This window comes from Athene noctua, chromosome 17 (genome assembly GCF_965140245.1).
Source record: "Athene noctua chromosome 17, bAthNoc1.hap1.1, whole genome shotgun sequence".
NCBI lineage: Eukaryota > Metazoa > Chordata > Aves > Strigiformes > Strigidae > Athene > Athene noctua.
Genome location: NC_134053.1, coordinates 2,388,472 through 2,410,342, shown reverse-complemented (window position 1 = coordinate 2,410,342; position 21,871 = coordinate 2,388,472). Strand labels below are relative to the sequence as shown.

At 42.8% G+C, this 21,871-nt stretch overlaps 1 protein-coding gene across 1 annotated transcript in view; it reads right to left on the bottom strand.

Annotated features, from left to right (window-relative positions):
- The window catches only part of NAA25 (N-alpha-acetyltransferase 25, NatB auxiliary subunit), a 30,164-nt gene extending 8,340 nt beyond the window's left edge, over positions 1 to 21,824 (bottom strand). Inside the window, exons 1-15 of the mRNA XM_074921628.1 lie at positions 21,723 to 21,824; positions 18,305 to 18,390; positions 17,222 to 17,360; positions 15,453 to 15,571; positions 13,473 to 13,547; positions 12,512 to 12,619; positions 11,991 to 12,069; positions 11,362 to 11,473; positions 10,387 to 10,476; positions 9,873 to 10,042; positions 8,551 to 8,663; positions 5,627 to 5,834; positions 4,922 to 5,008; positions 3,674 to 3,854; positions 2,954 to 3,053 (exon numbers count right to left, since the gene is read on the bottom strand). Coding sequence (XP_074777729.1) covers positions 2,954 to 3,053; positions 3,674 to 3,854; positions 4,922 to 5,008; positions 5,627 to 5,834; positions 8,551 to 8,663; positions 9,873 to 10,042; positions 10,387 to 10,476; positions 11,362 to 11,473; positions 11,991 to 12,069; positions 12,512 to 12,619; positions 13,473 to 13,547; positions 15,453 to 15,571; positions 17,222 to 17,360; positions 18,305 to 18,390; positions 21,723 to 21,780 — 1,725 coding nt within the window. The 5' untranslated portion in view covers positions 21,781 to 21,824. The remainder of the gene's footprint in view (positions 1 to 2,953; positions 3,054 to 3,673; positions 3,855 to 4,921; positions 5,009 to 5,626; positions 5,835 to 8,550; positions 8,664 to 9,872; positions 10,043 to 10,386; positions 10,477 to 11,361; positions 11,474 to 11,990; positions 12,070 to 12,511; positions 12,620 to 13,472; positions 13,548 to 15,452; positions 15,572 to 17,221; positions 17,361 to 18,304; positions 18,391 to 21,722) is intronic.
- Between the last annotated feature and the right edge of the window lie 47 nt (positions 21,825 to 21,871).

Below are 21,871 nucleotides of genomic sequence, written 5' to 3'. Positions count from 1 at the left end.
ATTCACTCCAGGCTGTTAAGTTCAGCAAGTCAGAAGGAAAATGTACTTATCCAAAGCAATCAGTCTGAATCAGCAGCTATATTTTTATGCCAGACCACTTCGTTTATATCCCACACTTCCTGTTCTAGGCAGTCCCACGCACAGCGTGCTGCAGGACACGTCCTCTGCGCTGTAGCAGACGTGCCAGCTGTCTTAAGCACCAACCTAGAGAGAAGCAGGCAGTATCAGAACCCATGGAAAAAGGTAACTTTTAAAGGATAGTCCTCCTTTAACATTGCAGTTAGATGCCATTAAGGGACTTGAGTGGGAAGCTGGTATCAGGACCCCCGAGTACAAAGGGGCAACCCAGCAGAACTACAGCAGCACAGAAACTAGTAGCAGATTCTGACCTTGTGATACGTGGGACTTATGGTAAGGAATCCCTTTTTTTCCATCTCCACTCTTGCCAAAGCCACCATCATCCCAGGTGAGCAGTACCCTGAACTGAGCCTTCACCTCCTGCAATTTTCACCTTACAGCTGGTTTAAAGATCAGTTGCTATTTGCAAATTAGTACGGCTTTTGATGCTTTTCCCAACTAAAAGGATCTTAAGGTGATAACAACTGGAAGAGTCCAGAACACACAGGAGGTTTGGCTACCCAAGATCAACAATGGCTCATGGTCCTCCGGTTGTCATACTGTCTCCAAGATGAGAGATGATGCAAGTGGGTTCCAGAGTCACATCCTTATCTCGTCACATGAAGAACTGGATAATGCTGATTGCACCACTTTTGCCCCTCTTGCAATTTCAACCTTCTAAGGTGCAGTAGCGAGGCAGGTTGAACCATTCAGGCACTGCCTTGTCAGGATTTCTGGAACATGAGCTGAGCAGCATTTTTCTGGCAACAGCACTTGGAACGTGGCTGTCTTCTTCTGGGTACAGATGTTGAGCTACTGGAAACAACCAGCTCTTCTGTGCTGCAAGCACTTTAATCATTCATGCCAAAGAGAACAACCTTCTTTCACAGTAACCTCACCTGAAGTTACTTCAGATTGTTTTCCAGGGAAAGATGATTTCTTGATGCTCCCAAGCAGACAAATCACACCCAATCATTTTTTTGGTTCACTTTTTTTCCCCTGGTACCCATCAGTCACACATTTTATTCAGAGAGTCAGTTCCAGGGATGCTTTTCATTAATATCCACCGAATGACTTTTAAACAAGACTGAATAAGTTAATCCTCATTAAAAAAAAAAAAAAAAAAAAACACAAAAAACTGTCACTACCAACAATAGACACGTAGGAGAAAGCTGTCTGGATCCAGGGCTTCACTCCAGCACAAAACATCGCATCCAGGAATGCAAAGACTCTTAGCAAGTAGAATCAGTGCTTAAACAACAAGCAAATGAGGGAAGCAGACAAGAACAAGCTCCCATTGCACGGTTCACGTGCTCCTCTGTGCATCCTGCTCGTTCAGTAAAATTTCTGCATCAGATACAGCTCAGTAACTCAGCATCTACCTTCCAGGCACAGGTAAATGGCAACTGGTATCTTGTACACAGGAATAACCTGGGCTGCCAGCAGAGGAGGGGTATTTTTTGAGGCTTTATTGTGTGAACAACTTTAGCATCTTTACTATTCAGCACAGACAAGTCCTGTGTTTTTATCTATTGCTGGGACAGTGGGAAAGCAAGCTGTATGGCTGCAGAGCCTTTGGAGCCAACATAGCCGGTGGCTGACTGGAAGAGTTACAACTGGATTGCACCTTTGGTTCTTAAGTAAAAATAATTTTCTTCACCTACCTCTCAACAGTGATCAAACTGTAAAATATAAATATACAGGATATATTCCCACATCTCAGAATGGGACTGCCTTGCAAGTCTTAGGGAGATGGACTGACATGCATATGCCTCCCTGCCACAGTTCTGGACTATTTTTGTTCCTATTTGCCCAATATATTTCCATCAAGACTTCAAAAATGTGCTGTTCCACTGTTCTCCTACCTAGCCCATTTTTCATGGATTGCCTGGGAATTCTGAAACAGAACTGCTATTCTCCCTATGAATGTATCAGTGTACTTTCCAAGTAAGATTACTGACAAGTATAATTACTAATCAGCAAGCTACAAGCATGCTAGATGCCTAGAGCACTGTGTGCATTTTAGGAAGCACCTGAACTCTCTGGAGAAATTCAGGAACTCTCTCCTCACTATCTCCTCCATTCTCGTCCCAACACTCTCATTCGAGACAACTTTCTTTTCATTCACATCATTTTTAGGGGTAAACTGAATAAAACAGGTAGTTTCCATTAGCACAAGACCAGGTTTTCAAATTCAATCCCTATCACTTCAAAACAACGCAGAGTTAGTCATGGGCTGTGCTCTGCCTTCAGTGAAGCTGAGACTTCAAGGTTCAGTTTTTACCTCCTGAAATCCTCCCACCTTGTTCCTTCTGCTTTCCCTACCTTTTAAGACGACGTGCATCCCCCTCCACCCGTGTGCCCAGGACAGCCACCACTAAAACACGCTGCCTCGGTGACTGTCATATGAAGGATTCATAACTATGCCATCACCACCTTGACCCACCAACCCTGGCTGCTGTGTAACATTCCCAAATACTAGAAGTTGTATGACACCAGGACTTATTTGTCACATGACATTTCACTGAAATTATTGCATAAAATCACAGTCCATTCATTTAAAAGTAATCATACCTGTTTTTTTTGAGGAGCATTAAAACTGGCTTTTATAAGTAGAAAGCTAAAGCAAAACCATATATGTAACAGTAAGTTGGAATGAGAAACAGAGGTTGAGGCAACCTTTACTACAAACACCTACTATTCCTCTTTGTTATCATGTGGTCATCATGTTATCAACCACTACATTTCTGCAAGCCCATACTTAGGGCACAGACTTCTGTAAGACATCTTGACATTCTGCTCTCTTACACAGACACAGAGGCTTCTTTCAACTTACATCTTTCTGGTTGGAGTGGAAAAACCTGAGTGCAAAATTGCAGGATTGGGATGCAGCAGCGTAATGGCCCAGTGCCTCTGCATAGCGCGTCAGAAGATAGCTGCAACACAACACAGCACAAGTCAGATATCAGCACACAACCCTGGGGAAACCTGAATTTCAAGCACAGCTCTGAACAGTGAACTGCAGCACAGTCCAGCTTTAATGAAGACTGGAGGTTGAACAGAGGACATTCACAACATTCATACTAAAATTTAAGCTTTTAAAAGGAACAGAAGGAATTCTTTTTTTTTTTAAAAAACAGTATGTGGGGGCTTGGAATTCCTCCATCCACCGTAAGTGTGCAAGAGCTTTACCTACATACCCACAAACACACTAACCAAGGCAAGGCCATTTGGTGTGTTTGTTTTAACTAGCTCTTCCAGGCTTTGCTGAGCAGTCACACAAGCTGGAACACCAAGCTATGACTGGCATCAAGATACACATCTCACAAGTTTCTTTCAGATTCCCCTTAGTTAATACTCTGAAAACCCAAACCAGATTAAAATCATACAGGAAAGATAGTCCTCAAGAAGGGGAGCATACTCTCACAAAATTCAAAAAAACTTTTACAGAAAATCTGATCATCTGCTAACTTTTGGTAGCAAAGGAAACCGCAGATCTCAGGGCTGGTTACTGGAGGGTCACCACCACCAATTATTCTCAGTATATACTACCCACCCGATGGTGTCGTGCTGTATGTGTTTCGCATCAAGGCTGGAATACAGCTCTGCAACAGGTTCGAATGCACCAAGCCTGCAGTAGATTCGAATGAGCAGCAATTTAAACTGAGCGTTAGAAGGACTATGAGATAACCCTTCTTCTAAGAGAGTTAGGCACTGCCACACAGCCGTCTCTTCACCTGGTGACAAAGACAAAGCACACAGCCAGGTGCAGTCAGAGAGGGGCACTGGACACCGACGGCGCAATTCCCTTTGGCACTGACTCTGCCTTACGTTACACACTTCTCAAAATGGTTCCACGTGTTTAAACATGCAGATGGCATTCGGCAGCCACGCTGCTGCCCTTAAAACGTAACACCCACCCCGGCATTATAGCTGCTCTCTGAGGGAAAGGTGGAGGCATAATTTTTCATGGGGAATATCTAGCTCACGTCTGCAGAGAGCACAGCCCTCACACGTGAGCCCACTGCAGAAGCAACCTGCCCTGATGAGTCCTGGACTGTTCAGGATTTCTAACTCACACAGAGAGCACTCCCAAGCATTATGCAAAAAAGCAGCACAGAGCCAAGAATTCAAGAGCCCACACGCCACCGGTGACCAGCCAGGAACCTGATGATGGATTTATTCAGGTTAAAGACTAAATCTTCCTCAGGAAAGACAAAGGCATGACTGGCAGCTACACTGAAGGGCAGGAATATAAACACTGCCCACGAACAGCCACCGTTGGAGACTGACTCTGTGGGATTAGGAGACTAACAGGCAGAGCACATGTGGTGTACAGGAATACTTGGGACAGGGTGACAAGTCACAGCGGGTCTCGAAGCAAGGGATCCAAAAGACAAAGTACATCAGAGAGGGAAAGAAACGCTCTCAAAACACCTCTGATATCAGAAAGGAGCTGTCAGCAGAACTCGTGAAAAGGGAGAGAAAACATTACCTACATGGGAAACTCGGAACGAGCTTCTGAAGACAGCCAACACTGAGCTGTGAGAGTCATCAGCAAAGCTCTGCCAGGACTTACAAGGATTAATCAGGAAAATTAAATCCCTTTTGAGGTCAGTGAGATTCAGATCAAACACCAAGCAAACAGAACTCCTGAAATATCTCATATTGAGAAAAAAAAAAAAAACAGGAAGCTATGGGCCTAACGAGCCATTCCAGGTCCACACTGGGCACAGAGACAGGGTCTCCCCATCACAACCATCCAGGGTGGTAATAAAAGCAAGACACAATTTTAGGAACATACCTTCTAGCCACAAATCGAGCAGCAGGTGAACTGCAAGCAGGCAGTAATAATCTGAAAACTGCAATTCAGTTTTTAAACAAGATTTCCCTAAAGAGGAAAAAAAAAAAAGTTACCCTTGAATTACTAACAGTGCTGTCAGCTGCTTCTCACATTGTCAGCGTTATTAAATGACACAGCTATCTGGCAGATGATAACCACAGCTTAGTTTATAAAATCCAGAGCTGTCTTAAAAACTGAAACAACTGTATACATGCTTCATTTGCTCATCACGCAAGTAGACTTTGAGCCACTTCATACACTGACATCTGCTGAAGAAGCAAAAGAGTCTCCTACAACTGCAAGATTTACAAATTAATATTAGTGCCCGTTATTTGTCCTGTGTACTTCAGCAATGATAGAGCCTGGCTTTGCTTAAAGGCACAGGCAATTCTGCAAACATACAAATAACTACCCAGGAACATCTCTTTTACCTTTAAGATACACAGTTGAAAAGAAACAAAATTCAAAGGGAACAGATGATTCAGGTACGTGCAAGGATATAATCACGAAGGAGAAAGCCGAAGTATTATCTAGCAGCACGATGGGTGCCGTGCACCAACAGTGATATTTGCCATCAGAGTTTGTGGTGTTCTGCCCCCCCTGAAAAAGCTCTGAACATCAAAAGCTGCAAGCCAACTGCAACGTTTGTTTCAAGATTTTTCTCACCAAACTCCAATCCATGACGGTATCTTAACATCAACTCCCGGACCACAGTCAGCTTTTGCTTCTTATCCATGGCGTGATAGATCCCGAGCAATCTTGAGAGCTGAACCACACACAGATGTTGCTGCAGAGCTTTGATATCGGCTGGCAGCGCGATTTCGCTCTCTGCTGTTGCTGACAGAGGGATTACTTCCAGCAATTGACTGATGAACTGAAAGAGAAACACTGTTCTTAAATTCTGCAGGGCATCTGCACAAACAAAGCATCATTTCCTCCCTCCAATCAAGAAAAAGGAAAAGCAAGGTGGAAACATCAGCATCAACCCCAATGTCACACTGAAATCAGTTGCTGGATTCAAAATTATTTTTTCTCTGGAAAGGTGGTGAGCACCCAGTTCTGGTTGTGCTCAATAGCTTTTACTAAGTTTCATCAAACAGATGGAGGAAAAAAATAAATCACAGGCAAATTTCCAATACATTGACACACAAGGGAGTTCGAGCACCTGTTAACACTCATAGTAATAACATATGTAATTAAAATAATTAGCTACTGAAAGGCTTCACAGCACACTTCCAGGAAACTGGTTCGGTACTAGCTATTACATTTTCTCTCAACTCTGAAGTAATGCGCTGTACTCAGTGAGGTCATCATCTTTGATTAATGACTTATTTGTTGAACTAAGTTGTGAGTAAAGCAGCCTCACTGTTTACAATTTTAGAGAGCAGACTTCTCGCTACACACAGTCACGGCCGGACAGCAGTTTCTTGTTGCCCTAAAATCCAACAGTGTTTACAAACTGAAAACTGAGTTAAAGCCAATGAATTCAGCTTTACTACACTTGGTCTTGAACACAGGAACTGCATCAAATGCACGCCTGAGGAAAAAAAGCATGACAGCTAGACGGCAGGAACACACAGCACCACGCACACAAACTCCAGTTTTCCCACAGACTTTGATGAAGACAGTGTTGATGAATCTTTTTGATTTGAGATTTTGCCAAGCTGAGCAAGGTCAACCAAATCACTAGGCTGCATACTCCAATTTACACCTCTAAGAAGTCAAGAGCGATGTTACGATGATTATTTCTGGAATATCTTGGGTGTCTAGTGGCCCAGCAAGATTGCCACATTCTCAGCTACTGAGCTGTAATGCTATTCAAAACTCTTAAAAAAAAAAAGACACACACCCCCCCCAGCTGCATATAGCCTCAGTGTGACCCTGCTACATTATCTAGGATACAACAACCTTCAGCATCTTTTGCTGTGAAACAAGAATAAATCTAAGACAATCTATAAATATTTTAAGTAACTTAAATGCTCAGATTTCAAAAACTCATCAGCACTTCAGCACCACTAAACCTCTTCAGCTACAAGTCTCCTTGACCGAGTTACACCTGCAGATGCACACTTCAGAGAGATGACAGCCAGAGGACAGCCACATGCTGGGAAGCCCTTTGAATATGCCAGTATGATACAATATATTCATTAAACCAGCAGCAGTTTTGAGGCCAATCAGAAAAATTTGGAGAATTTATTCAAAGTCATGGTTTTACAAGTACTGCCACAAAACTGTAGCCTAAACTATTATCATTAAATATCACTCTCCCTGCTCTGGATTTAGAATTTGTTTCCTGAAAAGTTCGGATTAAACCTGTCCAGTACTTCAGGGTTACCTTGCGATGGTATCACTGTTTCCAGAACTACAACTTAAATATCCTTTTGACCACATCTCTTGCCAGTGGGGTAAAAACATACCTTTTAACATAAAACAGCAGCAGCAACCCACACATGCCCGGGCCACCATTCTCATTAGTAGGGAGGCTGTGGGAAGAGCTTGCATCAGCAGTCCAAAAATATTTTAATAAACTAAGAAAACAACAACACTATCTCCACCTTGTTTACAAAACATCAAGACTATCTCCAATTTGTTTACAAAACATCAATACTATCTCCATTTTGTTTACAAACATTTTATCAAGAGCCTTTGGCTGATGCAGGATTCTCTGTCTAGGCCTCCCCAGCTCTGATAATTTTACACAATGGCTTAGAAAAACAATGGGGTGAGTGACAGGATTCCCAGCTGCTGAAGTCATTTAACGAGCTGCTCATGACTCTGCACAAATAGTCTTTTCAGCTAAAGAGAGCTTGTTTCAGAAAGAGATTCTGGAAAAGTTGCTGTAGGTGTTTCGTTCACCCCTTGATCAGTACCAATGTGTCCACTCTTTAGCACCACAGAAGAGTCAAGCAAAATACCTACGTGACACCCTACCTGAATCAGATGAGGGAGCAGATTTTTCCCATTAAACACCTAATTTTAATGGGAAAAACAAATGATGGGAGGGAAAGGAAAGAGGAGGACATCTCTGTAAAAAACTGACAGTCCACAGCAATGAGAACTGCAAATGAATGAACAGGGTGGCCTTTCTGTAGCATTATGTTACACCATTTTGTAAGCTGTGATCTATAAACAAAAGCGATGAGTTTACTCATTTAAAAGTGAGCTAATTGGGTAGTTTATCAACTGCACTACAATTCCTAGGGAGCTTTTTGTTACAAGATACAAGCTCGTATCTTGTAACTTGCATCAGCATTACAAGCTTTTCATTTTCGATACAAGAACTCAACCAAGACCCTCTCAAATTACCCCGACACCTTGAAATAGTAATAAAAGCACCAAATGAATACTACAGCTGGGTTTGAGACTCTGCAGGATCAAACTTTATGTTTAATCTCCAGCAAAAATCCTCTGAATGAAATTGCTCAATGTATTCAGATATTCATTGTATTTTCTACAGTGCCAAGTTTTCTGAATTTCTACAGAAGGTAAAAATTTGATGTTTCCAGTCTTCCAACAGGATCCACAGGTCTTTTAAGATAAAGGCAAACAAGTGCTGCAGTTCCTGCCACCCTTTCTTTATCTTTCCTTACCTTTGTGTATTGGCTGGATGGGAGGAGATCCACAAATACTTTGAGATCGGTAAAACAGCAGGGTTTGTCCCCAAATTTTTTGAAGTATTGGAACATTAGTTCTTCTGGATCACCTAGGAAAAAGGCCAGTTCCATCTTTTTAATGTGCTCCATCAAAAGTTAAATCTGAAAAATCTTCAGTAATGCTCCCCCCAGCCCCTTCAAGATTACACAGCGATTTAGAAAAGAAATAGCTGCACTACTGCAGATTTTAACAGAGTCTCAATGTCTTTTGTAACCAAGGACACATTAAAATAACCCCAAGAGCTTCATTCAAGCTACTTTGGCAGAAAAGAGCTCAGCACAACAGGCATACTGTACTCATTTTGGCTGGGACAGAGTTAATTTACTTCCTGGTAGCTGGTACAGTGCTGTGTTTTGGATTTAGTGTGAGAATCATGTTAATAACACACAGATATTTTCGTTGTTGCTAAGTAGCACTTACCCTAAGTTAAATTTTTCACTTTCCCATTATCTGCCAGCGAGCAGGTGCACAAGAAGCTGGGAGGGACCATGGCCAGGACTGCTGACCCCAACTAGCCAAAGGGCTATTCCACACCACAGGCCGTCACACCCAGTACATGAACTGGCCAGGAGATGGGGCTCAGGCATCCGTCAGCACGTGGTGGGCAAGTGTATTGTGCATCACTTGTGTTTTCTTGGGGTTTATTTCTCTCTCTGTTATATTCCTTTTCATTGCATTTTATTACTATCAGCTACTACTTATCACCTGCGTGACGCTCGGTTGCTGGCTGGGGTTAAACCACGACACATACACAGCCTCCATTTACACTTATTTTTGGATGGAAATACAAAAGGAACTAGTAAGTAGCACAGATGTTGCTCTAATAACATTCTCTCCTTCCCCAATTCCCTAAATGCGATTTTTAAATGCAAGTTTTCAAAAAGCAAAACCTGGTACTACTGACAAAAAACTTAAAAAGAAAAACCACCCAGAGATGAGAGTGTAACAGCAGGACTTCCTACAAAAGCAGTGCGTCAGGAATGCGCTTTTCATTACGATGTCAGTGACCATATGCTCCAAGATCCCACAGGTCCTTTTCAAAGTTTCTCTGCTTGCTTTTACAAACCCTGGAGTAGTCTGGAACTCCTTGCCTTTCTTCAAGGCTCATCTTCTAACGCTTTCCCAATTCTTTACATACAGACAACACCACGTACATTTTCATAACAGGCATTGTATTTAACTCAGTGATTTAGCAAAGAGATTCTTTGAAGTTTGTGTTCTCTCTCCAAAAGATTGTCATCCGGTTTGTGGCTCTTACCTAGTTTATATTCATCATTACAACCTCTGTATCGCAAACGTCTGATCAGCTCCAGTTTAGCTAAATATGGTCCCCGAAGTGGCCGAGAGCTCTTCGATTCTTCCGTTATCCTTTCTTCTATAAATTTCACAGCTTGCTCTATAGAACAGTGTACCTCTCCTTCCAAAGAGCTGTGCAATTGAAGAGACAAAAGGTTCTTTATTTTTCCCATTGATAACACATGCTCAGCATACCCCTGGGATACTCTTAAGGAAATCTGGCATGATGGATTCTCTCTCAATCACATGAAAAATATGAACTGGAAGAGTTCTATAGCATACAAACCACTGTTTATACAGCTGTTTCCAATAAGCTATTGCCAGTCTCCAAAACAAAGTACGGAGAACACATCATTGGGGGTCTGATGTCAAGGACTCACCCAAAGATGCAGACAGCAGTGTACTAAATATATGAATGCAATCAATTCCCTGCAGTACAAAGGAATAACAAATCCACAGCAAAACTGCGAACTTACTGCTCTTCTTCTGGTGGAGGTGTCCAGGATTCATCAATGAGTTGAAACACTGAATCAAAGTAAGTTATATAAAACTGCCAATCATCTGAGCTGAAACAAAAAATTAGGCACAGGACAAAGTTTAGGGATTTGCCAAAACAGTAACTCACTTCTAGAACTGCATTCCTTGCAACAACTGGATTTAAGGAATAGCACATATTCATATTACAGAAAAAACAACTGTAATAAGAATCATTTTTCCTTGAAAAGGTCTCACATCTTAAAGAATGTCATCATCCTGAATTTACTGAAATGTATTAAAGGAAAAATTTCAATAAAGAATTGAGGCAAGCTACAAATTATCCTCTTAACATTTACATTTCAATCAGAGCTCATTAATATCCCCATAAAATGCTAAGGCGGACATTTCTCCTCTGTATTTAACTTACATTTAAGATTAGGGCACAGCTAAATACAAGAAAAGCAAACAACAAATCTCTCTTGACAGTTCCAAGAGAAAGATTTGATCATACTAGCATGCTCTCTCCTGATGCATCTGTTCAAAGCATTACATGCATCTCCCAGTATGAAGTCTGGCCAAGTGAGAGAAATGAAATTCCAGAAAATTAAATGTAAATGCAGTTCTCCTCCTCTCCCACCACGAAAGTTAGAGCTGGACAATCAGTACAGCCTTTAGAAATAAGGAGGTAAAGAAAATTTTATTGCATTAATGTGTTGCTAAAGTCAGCCTTCAAAAAGAAGCAAATGCAGTCCTGACACTGACTCTCCCTGCGACCTTCACCATGTCCCCTGCACATTCCATTCTGCTGCCCTTTTCCTCAGGCTTTGGAGTGCTGGAGTGTGGACATGCTTTGAGAGCCTCTGATGTTCTTCTATTTTAACTACCATTTACAAAAGCCACTAAACAAGGCAATTCACAACCAGCCAGGAATTTTTCTTCAGTTTTTCAGTAGGACTGCAGAAATATAATCTCACTTTTTCAGCAGCAGCCTTCTCGACAGCGCATTGCACTCTGGCCACCTACACAGCTTCTTGTACATTGCCATACACTTGTTCTCGCGGCTTTGGAGCTCACTTGTCAGCTTCTCTAAATTAAAAACAGAAGGGCAAGTTTATTTAATCAATGCATTTCCTTCTCCGCTTTCTGCATAAAGCTTCTTATTATAGCCCAGGATGCAAAACAGTAAGTGTAAGAACAGAAGAGAGGCCCTCAGAGGATAGAAAGGACAGATTTCCTATGGAAACCTTCATATCCCAATTCCTTAAAACTGCGAGTGCATTTTAATTAACAGAAAGACTCCTCAAAAATGCAGGATATTAAGAAATTTAATTTACAACAAACTAATGTGCTATTGATTTATTTATACTGCTAAACATACTGCTGCAAAGTTCATCACTGAATAATGCTTAAATACCATAAACAGGTGGGTAAAACCAACCTGCACAAGAGCACCTCTGAAGTTTGCATCAATGTTTAAAACTGGTGCTAAGAGTTAGGCTTCTTACAGCCTTTTTTTTTTTTTTAACCAGTGGACCATTCTGAAGCAAAGGAGAACTGTGTCCTCCACACAACTGTGATTATTAATGGACAAGAGTTAAGTTACCTCCTAGTTTTCCTCTCACAACATCTAAAGCTTCCTTATACTTCTCCAAACGTTCCAGAATCATGTAGTACAGTTCAACCTTAAAAGAAAGATCAGACTGCAATGAAATCTGCTAGTAAAACAATATACAGGTGTGCCAAGAAATAAAGTGGCTTGGGTTACTGTCATTAGAAATAGGAGATAGCCAGGCCTGCAAAGCTATCTTTAGCATCCCAGAGGGTGGAGCAGTCAGGAATTTAGGTCTTTTTTTCCATTCTCAGTCCTGAAATTTCTCTTGGGGCCTCCCAGGGAGCAAAACCAAGTACTTCATCCGTCAAATCAAATGCCAAAAAATTTCCTTGGCCACAAGGCTCCAAATCCCTCTCAACCCTCTGCTCTTGGTTTTCCAGTCCCGCTACATTCACATTTACTTCCAGAACGCTCCTGATTATTCTCTTGGAAAACTTAAAATAATCAACTTAACAATGCATTCCTTCTCTCAATAATGTTCAAATCAAGCTGAAAGTATCTGCAAGCCTTACTTCAGCCTCAGCTTCAATCTTATCCTCTTTCACCATTTTTTCCACCATTCTCTCAGCTAGTGGCAAAAACATCGTCTTTGAGAGGTTTTCATCCTGTGCTGAAATAGACTAAGGAAGAGAAGAATTATCGTAACGGCTCATCAACTTTTTGTGTTATCCCACCCACTGCTTTGTTGGCATTAGAAGAGGAAATAAGAAAACTTCAGGTGCTTCAATCCCCCTTGCCCAAAAATCACACCTTCAGAACTGCCATCTACCACGTGCAGAGAGCGACTGCCCGGTTAAAAGGCAGCAATAAAACCAGCGATACACGGAAAAGCTCACTCTTAATTACACTGGCCAGAGACTTGCACCCCTAGGCACACAATACCCATGACAAGTATCACGTAGCAAGAACATATTTGTGTTTTCCATAGCACGGTAGTTTAGAAAAACATGATTAATGTCCCCCATGCATATTTTTCGTTTGGCCAACGCTCTGTCAGGCCATCTGATCGGTGCCTGACTCCGAGATCTCAACTAAGAGCTGATCTGTTGTCTCTTCCTGCAGACTTTCTGCAGTCTTAATGACATGCTAAGTCCAGAGCTCTCATTCATTTCCTCCTAGAGCCTTTATAACCCAGTTAGAGAGGCACAGTTCTGCCTAAGGAGTTGAAGCTATTTGAGGTTTTATTCACCAGCTCTCTAACTAAAAAGACAGTAGGGTACTAGTCCAGGTGAGAGTAATTCAAGTCATATAAACGTGGTAAGACAGACCAGCTAAGTTGCATTATAAAACCACTACAACGTTCATTCTGGACCACAGCAATAGTGCTACTTAAGGAGGGCTCAGTCCTCCCAGCATCATACAGAAACAGTTTAAACGTATATTTTACTTAAACTAATATTTTCCCTCAGAACATTCCTATATTTGCACCATATCTGCAGAGAAAGTCAAACTCATTTGCAACACTGTACACACCTGCATAATCAGGCTCATCACAGACCAAAAATAGTAAGGATTTTTGGGTACAATCTTATAAAGTGCCATTCCAGCCTGAAAAACATAAGACAGAATTTCATCATTCCTGAAACATAATCTGTTTGTAAGCTCTCGTGACAGACAACACAAGCTAAGCAGCAATGATGGCAGGAGACAACACAGAATTAGAACTAGACAGGGAAGACTTTTATCAACCCATGAGCTCTTCCATCCTAAGACACATTGCTGAAGAAGAAAACAGAGGGTGAAAATGTTGCAGGGAGCAAGTCCTTTGTGTAGGTCTGACAAGAAACAGCGACGAGCATGCGCATGTACAACTGCCTCAACAGATGACAGCTTTAATTAGAAGTGGTAACTACACCAGGAAGCAGAAGACTTATTCTTTAGGAGCGAGGGGATATTTCCAGTGCTGATTTTCCCTAGTTTGTTCAGTCAGTGCTAAAAGGCACACCAAAGCACATGCCTCCCTCACGTAAGCAACTGCCTTTTCAACACTCATTTCATACATACACATACCCAGATACCTGAGCCATGAGGTCACCTTTACGTGCAAAGTGGTTAAGCAAAGGTTGAGCTGAAAGCTTGCCCGTATCAAAGCAGAGCCAACGTATTCCAGATTTTCTAGCCTAACACAGTTATTCACACAATTCCCTCACAGATTTCCACTGCCTGTATACAATGAAGGACAACACTTCTACCTATGTTATTTTTAAAGGAACTACAATTAATACAGCCTACTACCACAGGTGGACTTTTGGGCCAGTTTCCTGACTGCAGTCTCAATTTGCATTTTCCGGTACTTTCAGCTGAAATACCCCAGAACACAGGACACTGAGGTTTATTTTCACTCTCCAATCAGTCAGCATCCACGTGCTCTTTGCACATCTAAGTCCTTAGGTCGAAAGCACAGGCCAGTCTGGAACATCCTACTCCGACAACGTCTGGATAACTTCACTAGATACACGTTTGTATGACATTTTAAACATACAAAAGGTTACACAGATGTTAAATAGCGTTGTCTGTGCAAGACTGGCAGTTTTTCCACTTGTGGTGGTAGTCAGGATTACAGTTAACATACCATCACTTTTCCAAAGTTTATGATGTTTGTAATTTCATTAATAACTTAGCCCCCATCTACAGCTGGAGCTCAAACAGCATACGAAGTGGGCTACAACAGAGACTAACACTTCTGCTGTTCAGTTATTTAAACCAAACTTGTACAAAAATTCAAGTCACCTTAACACAGTGGGAACGAGAGGGAGTTTAGGACTCGTTTACTTGGCTCTCTGTGTTTTTTTACACAGAAGAGTGAGCACGCATGCTTTGAAAAGAATCTTCCATTTATAGGCATTCTCCAGGCACCTAATTTGGAAGGGATGAAAACAAAACTAACCAGCATGACACTGTTCTGCCAACTGAGAAGACGTACGTAAAGGAAGTGCTTTTTAGTTTTTCTTCACTGAATTACAACCAATACAAACCTAGTTATATGTTAGATTCCAGACGTAAGAGCATGAGCAAGATTGCTTTTTTCTTCCCCAAGACAACAACAAATTAAGGAGTAAAGCAAGTTTCTAAACATGGATCAGAAGATCTTGCTAGATCTTTATCTATTCCAGAATTCCTTTATCATACACCTCCTCATACGTAACCACCACACTGTTCAAGACAGGTTGACAAAAACCTCCCAAAATAACCAACATATTCTATCAGACCCCATATTCACACAAAAGGCTGCCCTATCCCTGGCAAGGAAAAGAAAGCATTTGTCTTCAGATAACCCACCCCCTAAATAATGGTCTTTTAAGTCTTTCTGTAAAAACTAACATAGAGTATAACTCCTGCATTAACACAGCTTAGCATTCTGGTAGATGACATATAATATGAAAAGGCATTAACAGTAGGAGATATAGAAAAAGACATCTTAAAAGAACCAATAATGCAAATTGTTGATCATACCTGTTGCATCTTCTTGTATTCTCCAACCCTGGCATAGGCCATGAAGAGATGAGAGTGATACTCTTCACTGTTGGGAACCTTCTTAACAGCTGCTTCATAAAGTTTAGTTACCAGTTCCGCTAAACCAAAACCAGATGCTTGAGTTAAGACAAATTTGGGAATAATTTTAAAGCATCGTTCCCTAAAGATAGCATCAGTGATACTCTGAACAGTAGTCTAGTTACACTCATCAACCACCGAAATGGTGCTCTCTCCCCCAAGACCCCAAGCACTACAAACATTAGCCGAAGGAGGAAAGTGCTTTAAAAACCAAACCAACCTCAAAATAGAGTTAACAGCAACAACTGAACTGCTCAGAAGCACTTAAGTCTTTATTTCTTAAGAAAGTTTATCTATTTTGGAGCATTAAACTGACTGAAGATTTCTGCTCCTGGTAGAATGACTGCTCCATGTGAATTATGTATCAAAACACAAAACATTTTCAGAGCCTAGCATCAAATTAGTTACTCTTATTGCAGGTTTATGTATGATAGTCATGTCCTGTTATTTCCTAATTGCCTATTTTAGTACCCTTAACAACTAAAATACTTCACACTATATTTTTTAATAATAGGTCTAATGACTAAATATTTAGAATATGCAAAACTTCTTAGGTTTCTATCCTTCCATCCTTCCAGACTTTTTTTTCCTTACACATACAATCATATCTCAGCATAGTATTAGAAAACTAAATGTAATTTGTCTTTCACACAGTTTACATACACTCGAAACATACATAAAATATCTAACTACAATTTTCTTGCAGGACTACAAGTGTCCAACACCCACTATTTTGTTTCCGAGTTATAAATCTAAATGTTAGAGACCTGAGCTTAATACTTAGCAAGTTGTTTAGCATTCGTTTATGCTGAAGTCACACATACACACAAAAATTCTGTATTATTCAAGAAATGACGCTTTAACTCCACATGCACATACACACAGACATAGAGAAAGAAATAAACTAGGAGAGCATAAGCAGTTGCTGTATTGCAGACTGATACCAAATACACACTTCCACAAAAGTTGTTTAACCCCACTGCCATTGCTCCAGCAGTTCAACAATAAATATTGCTGCTACCACCACCAAGAACCACAAGAAGCTGTCAGAAACAAAAACTGTTTAGAGCCACAGATAAGCAGTATATAAGGTCTGGTTTCCTTCAGAAAAGCATGTGCAAATTTTACTCTGTCACTCAAATAGACATGATTTAGTATTTTTAAAATACCTTAACACTACAAGGAACGGGACTAAAAAAGCTAGCTGTCAAACTGAGAGGCCAGGATTTCCCTTCTGCCTGTCACACAGCTTCTTGAGGCCTGAACCCCTCGACTACAGTCTCAGCATCAAGCACACTCCAAACCACAGACCATGTGATTTGTCACCTCCACCACAGACTGACAACAAATTCCAGTAGCTTTCATTAAAAACACAGTAAGTGAAGTCACAGGCTGATCGTGATGGATGATCATTAGCATGTTATTCATTTAGGAACTGCATACACAATAACGTTAATGAGAGAAGCCTAAACAAGGTTCTTTGTTTTATGGAGATCACTAAAGCCTTAGAGGCATTTGTAAGAGGCATCATTTAAATCCTCAGAGTTTCTTAACACACCTATACACAAACCCTGGACTTAACATGTTTTCCATGAAACTGGGGGTCACACATACTTCTGGAAGTACACCAGTAACTACAATTTTTAAGAGAGGCAAAGGAAAAAGCTTACGTCTATGCATTTCCCGGTAAAGAATAGTTAGTGCTTGCAAGGAATTATCATCTGTGGGTTCAAGTGCTGCTACTTCTTGTGCCAGAGCATACGCTTCATCCTGCTTGCCAGTTCTCTGCAAGCCAATTGCCTTTAGAACCTATTGACACAACACAGAGGCAGCTGTTAGAAACACAGTTGGCAGTTACCAGTGAAAATCCTCTCGTTCCTGGTGAGGAGAGGCGTTGCCCAACCACCTCATTACTTCTACAGAACTTCAGGTTTTGTTAAGAATCTAATCCATATGGTTGTAGAGGAAAACTTCCAAATGCAAGCTGCATCAAACAGTGCGGCTGTGCTTTCTTAACAACCACACAGGCTGCTCCAAGGCATCAGCTGCCACTCAGTTTTCCCTACCTGCAGACTGAAAACTGACCAGTCCCGCCAATTTTAATATCTTATTTTTTTCTTTCAATAAGTGGCCAGAGAGAAGTGACATAAATGAGATTCAGGTCAATGACACTCGCTTCAGCTTGGGAAGCTACAAGATCTAGAAGCGGTATGAACTGTAGAGGAAAACCCACAGGGAAAAGAGAAAAGTAGAAAGACAGTCATATGTTCAGAAAGCCAAGGAACAGAACTCCTTTCCCTTCGATGGGGGCACGGCAAGGAGGGCAGGAAACAAGAGGCAGAAGAGCAAATGCCTCCAAAATCACCTTGCTATGTTTTACTGAGGACTACACCTCCCGAGGAAATGTTTTGGTCCAAATTACTACAGATGCATATCTCAACCTAAGGTCAAAAAATAGGCATTTTTAAGGCAAGTCCATCCGCCACAGCTGCTAGCAGTGGCTTTGGCAGGGAGCTAGACAATTAGCTCAGGTGTAACCAATTACACTCCAGGCATTAGAGGCACCTCACCACACAGATCCATGCAAACGCGATGTTGTGTGAATTGGAACAGTCGGAGATGTTCCAGAGGGTTCAGAAAACACCGTGATCACTGGAAGATCACAGACCAACCCCTCACAAGGCACAGCGAGACCCTCCAGGTCTCAGAGCCACGCTCACCAAACGAGGTCAGCACACCGCAGTCACACTTACCTTTGCACAGTGAAGATCCTTGTGTTTTTTGAGCAGTTTATCCGCTTGCTGGATTGCCATTTTATTATTGCCATTATCGAGATAATCTGCATAAAAAGAACATATTTAGCATTATAACAGAACACAAGACCCTTCTGGAAAGCTATCTCTAATTTTACTGTGGAGTATGTGCCGTTAGCCCAGTCGTGCAAATTGCATTTTTCTTGTACAATTGCTACTAAGCCAAACGTTCAGGAAACATGTCATTTTGTAGATGAAGTATTCATCTTGCTGTACTAGTTTTACTCATTCAAACAAACAAGCTTTTGTAATTACTCCACATAGATCATTACAGCGACAAAAGAGACATATAATAGAGCGGGTTCTGCAGCAACAGCTCTTTGCTAGCTATGGAGCTTAGGCACTTTGCTTCAGTAAAAGTAGAAATTAATTTGGTGTGCCCTTGGGAGACTTTCAATGACTTTTAACAGGCAATAGGTTAGAAACTAATCACTTGCAATGTATTAAAACATCAAGTGAGAAGTCCTACTTGTCCACACCACCCATACTTCAGGCAGAGCAAATCCGTCCCCCAACAGCACATCACTATGCTTTCACCAGGCTGGTTTTAAAGACAAAAAAGTGAAGCTCTCCCTGAGAGCTTCCCAGGTGGATATCCCACTATCCAGTAAAACTTCAGCTATAGAAAACCCCTGCCTCAAGACCATTTCCTCCTTTTTTCAGCTCAGTATTACACTTTCCAGCTTCACCTACCGTGCATCATCATGTTATTAGTCAATTACGGAGCAATTTTAAATTAGACCATGAGCCCTATATGCTTCCCCTCCCTCAAACATGAATACTTACTAGCCAAAACCCTGCAGAAAAGCTTAGGGGCACCTGACATGCCAACAGGGAAGGGTCTCTGCTCACACTGTTCTGGCCTCTCCAAACTGCGAACAAAGCTAACACCAGTTAATTGAAATTATGTTACACATCTTTTATTCATCGAGACTGTAGTTCTCATTATGGGAGAGAACTCTTTTACTAAGTAGAGAGGTGACCTTTAGTAATTCCCTAGTATATGGTACAAAGTGTGCATCTATACTAATGAGATTTATATTCGGCAGCTTTAACATTTGCTTCCATGGCCAAGTAAGTACTGCAGATTTAAAGCAGAACTAATTGGACTCCTGAGACCATACAGACAAAACCTCAAATGAGACAGCCTGCCCACACTAACCAAAACAAAATGTTGCCGCGTAGAATTTAGTTTGAAACTGTAAAAACGTTGTCTTCACACGGGTTAGATGGCTATTTTAACTCAGGAAAAGCTGTGCATCACCTTTAACATTACAACTTCAGCAGGGATTTCTCAGTGAAAAGGTTTCAAAACTCTCTTCATAGATCAGCAGAGACTTCTTGATTGAAGATCTGTGTTGCACGGTTCCACTTACAAATTATCTGCCACACTGCACTACCTGTCTTGGGATTGTTTAACAGCTGTGCCGATAAGATCTCTGCTTTAGGTCTCCTAAAGTAAATCAAATAAACCACAAACCTCTCTAAACTGCAGCGGAATAAAAAGATTGTATTTTGCTAACAAGTAAGTTTGTTGGAAGCCAAAGTAGCTGGCAACTTCCAAAGGAATTCAAGCTAAAGGAAAATAAACTTAAGCCTGCATTAATTGCAAGTCTGTAGGTGGAGGTGTTCAGCGGCTGGAAATGCAACACGTGAACCTTCAGGTGAAGGGAGAAGAAATCGAGATGAAAGATAAAACATAGCTGTCAAGGAACCCTGAGTAACCAAGGCACATGGTGTGAACTGGAAAGCACTGGTTTAAGCCAAGGATTGGATCTTCAACCTCACGCTCTGCGTCTCCAGTTGATGACTTTTGTCAAGTTGTGTATTTACCTCTTCTAAGGACACATACTTTATTTCAGATTCTGCAGCACCAAAGCCTGAAATCAAGTCTCATACTGCAGATAATCCTTTCTAGAACTAGCAGAAAGCTATTTTAAAGCTCCCTCCCTAACAGCTATACTCTCTGAAATGAATAGTGAAAATACATCTCCGAATCATCTGCTTTAATATCGGTGGAATTTACCAAGCTTTTTCCTTTAAGAACATTTAAGATGTTACACAGGTCCTAATACAAATAATTGCACCTTAATGCCAATCACAGAAAACTAAGGGAAAAGACTTAAAATTGTTACATAAAGACAAACTGCACTGCTGCACTCGTCATTATGCAACGAACTTTAAGACAGCTGTGTGCTTACAGTTTTAAACCAACAAAACTATCTTCCTCCATTTCACTGGAACCCATCACGGATGCAGGTCTACACCCTCACGGCAAAGGGCATTCCCAAAACACAGCTCATCCCAAAATGAGGGCAGCTCTCCATTTGTTTGCAGGGAGAGATTTTATTTTTTATTTTTTTTCCCCCCGGTGTTGAAAAAGTTGAGAACGTTTTCCGAAATCTCCATCTATTCTTCAATTTTGAGGTCGAAACGATCCCGTAGCCTGGGGAAGCATTTTTCTTTTTCTCTGTATTTGCATAAACAGAGACGTGCTTGTCTACAATCTCTTAAGCAATCCCGACTGCACGTAATACCCCTGGAAATATTTGGGGACACCCTAATGCAAGAGGTTATTCTTAACAAGACCATCTTCTTCCAACTCCTTCACTCTCGCCTCCCCATTAATTTCCGTACCGCCGTAATTAGCCTGTACCACAACACGCAACTTTTAAAGTGCCCGTGATTTCCACGAATTAATCCATTTCTAACTTCTCTGCCGCACAAAACAAACGCCGACCCAAGTTACTCCGGCCGAGAGACAGCGGCACCGCGACCACCCCCGCCGCCTGCCCGCGGGCTGCGCGGCCCCTCCACGCCTCCTCCCGGACGCGGGTGGGGGGCTCCGACCGGGAGACACCCCCCCCACCCCCGGGCCAGGCAACGGGGCGGCGTGGGGGGGCTCAGGGGAAACCGACGGAGCCCGGGTTCCCCCCGCCGCGGCCAAACTCCCGCCTCCAGCCCCGGGAAGGGGTTGGCCGGGGGGGGGGGGGGGGGAAGCCGTGCCCGGGCTTCGCGGCATCCCCCCGCGGGCTGACCGGGGCAACGGCGCCCGCGGGAGGCAGGACGGAGCGGCGGGAGGCCGAGAGCCCCCCCCCGCGGGGAGCGGAGCGGGGGGCGGCCGGGGCCGCGCTGCCCCCTCGGCCCCCGCAGCGGGGCCGCCCCGCCGCCGCGGGGATGGGGCGGGAGAGGCGGGCGGAGGGCCCCGCCGGGGGAACCAGCCAGCGCTCAGCCGGGCCGGGCCGCCCCGCGGGGCCCCTCCGCGCCGTCCCCGGGCACCGCCGGGCCGGGCCGGGTAACCGCGCGGCGGCGGGGCGGGCTGGGGGAGCGGGGCCGGGGGGGGCCGCGGGGTCCGTACCGTAGATGGGCCGCAGGCGCCGGTCGTTGGGGTCCTGCACATGGCCCCGCGCCGCCATGATGAGAGCGCAGAACCGCAGTGCGCAGCCGCCGGCCCGGCCGCCCCGGGGGCGGGGGTGAAGGGGCCGGTAGGCAGCGCGGGGCGGGGCC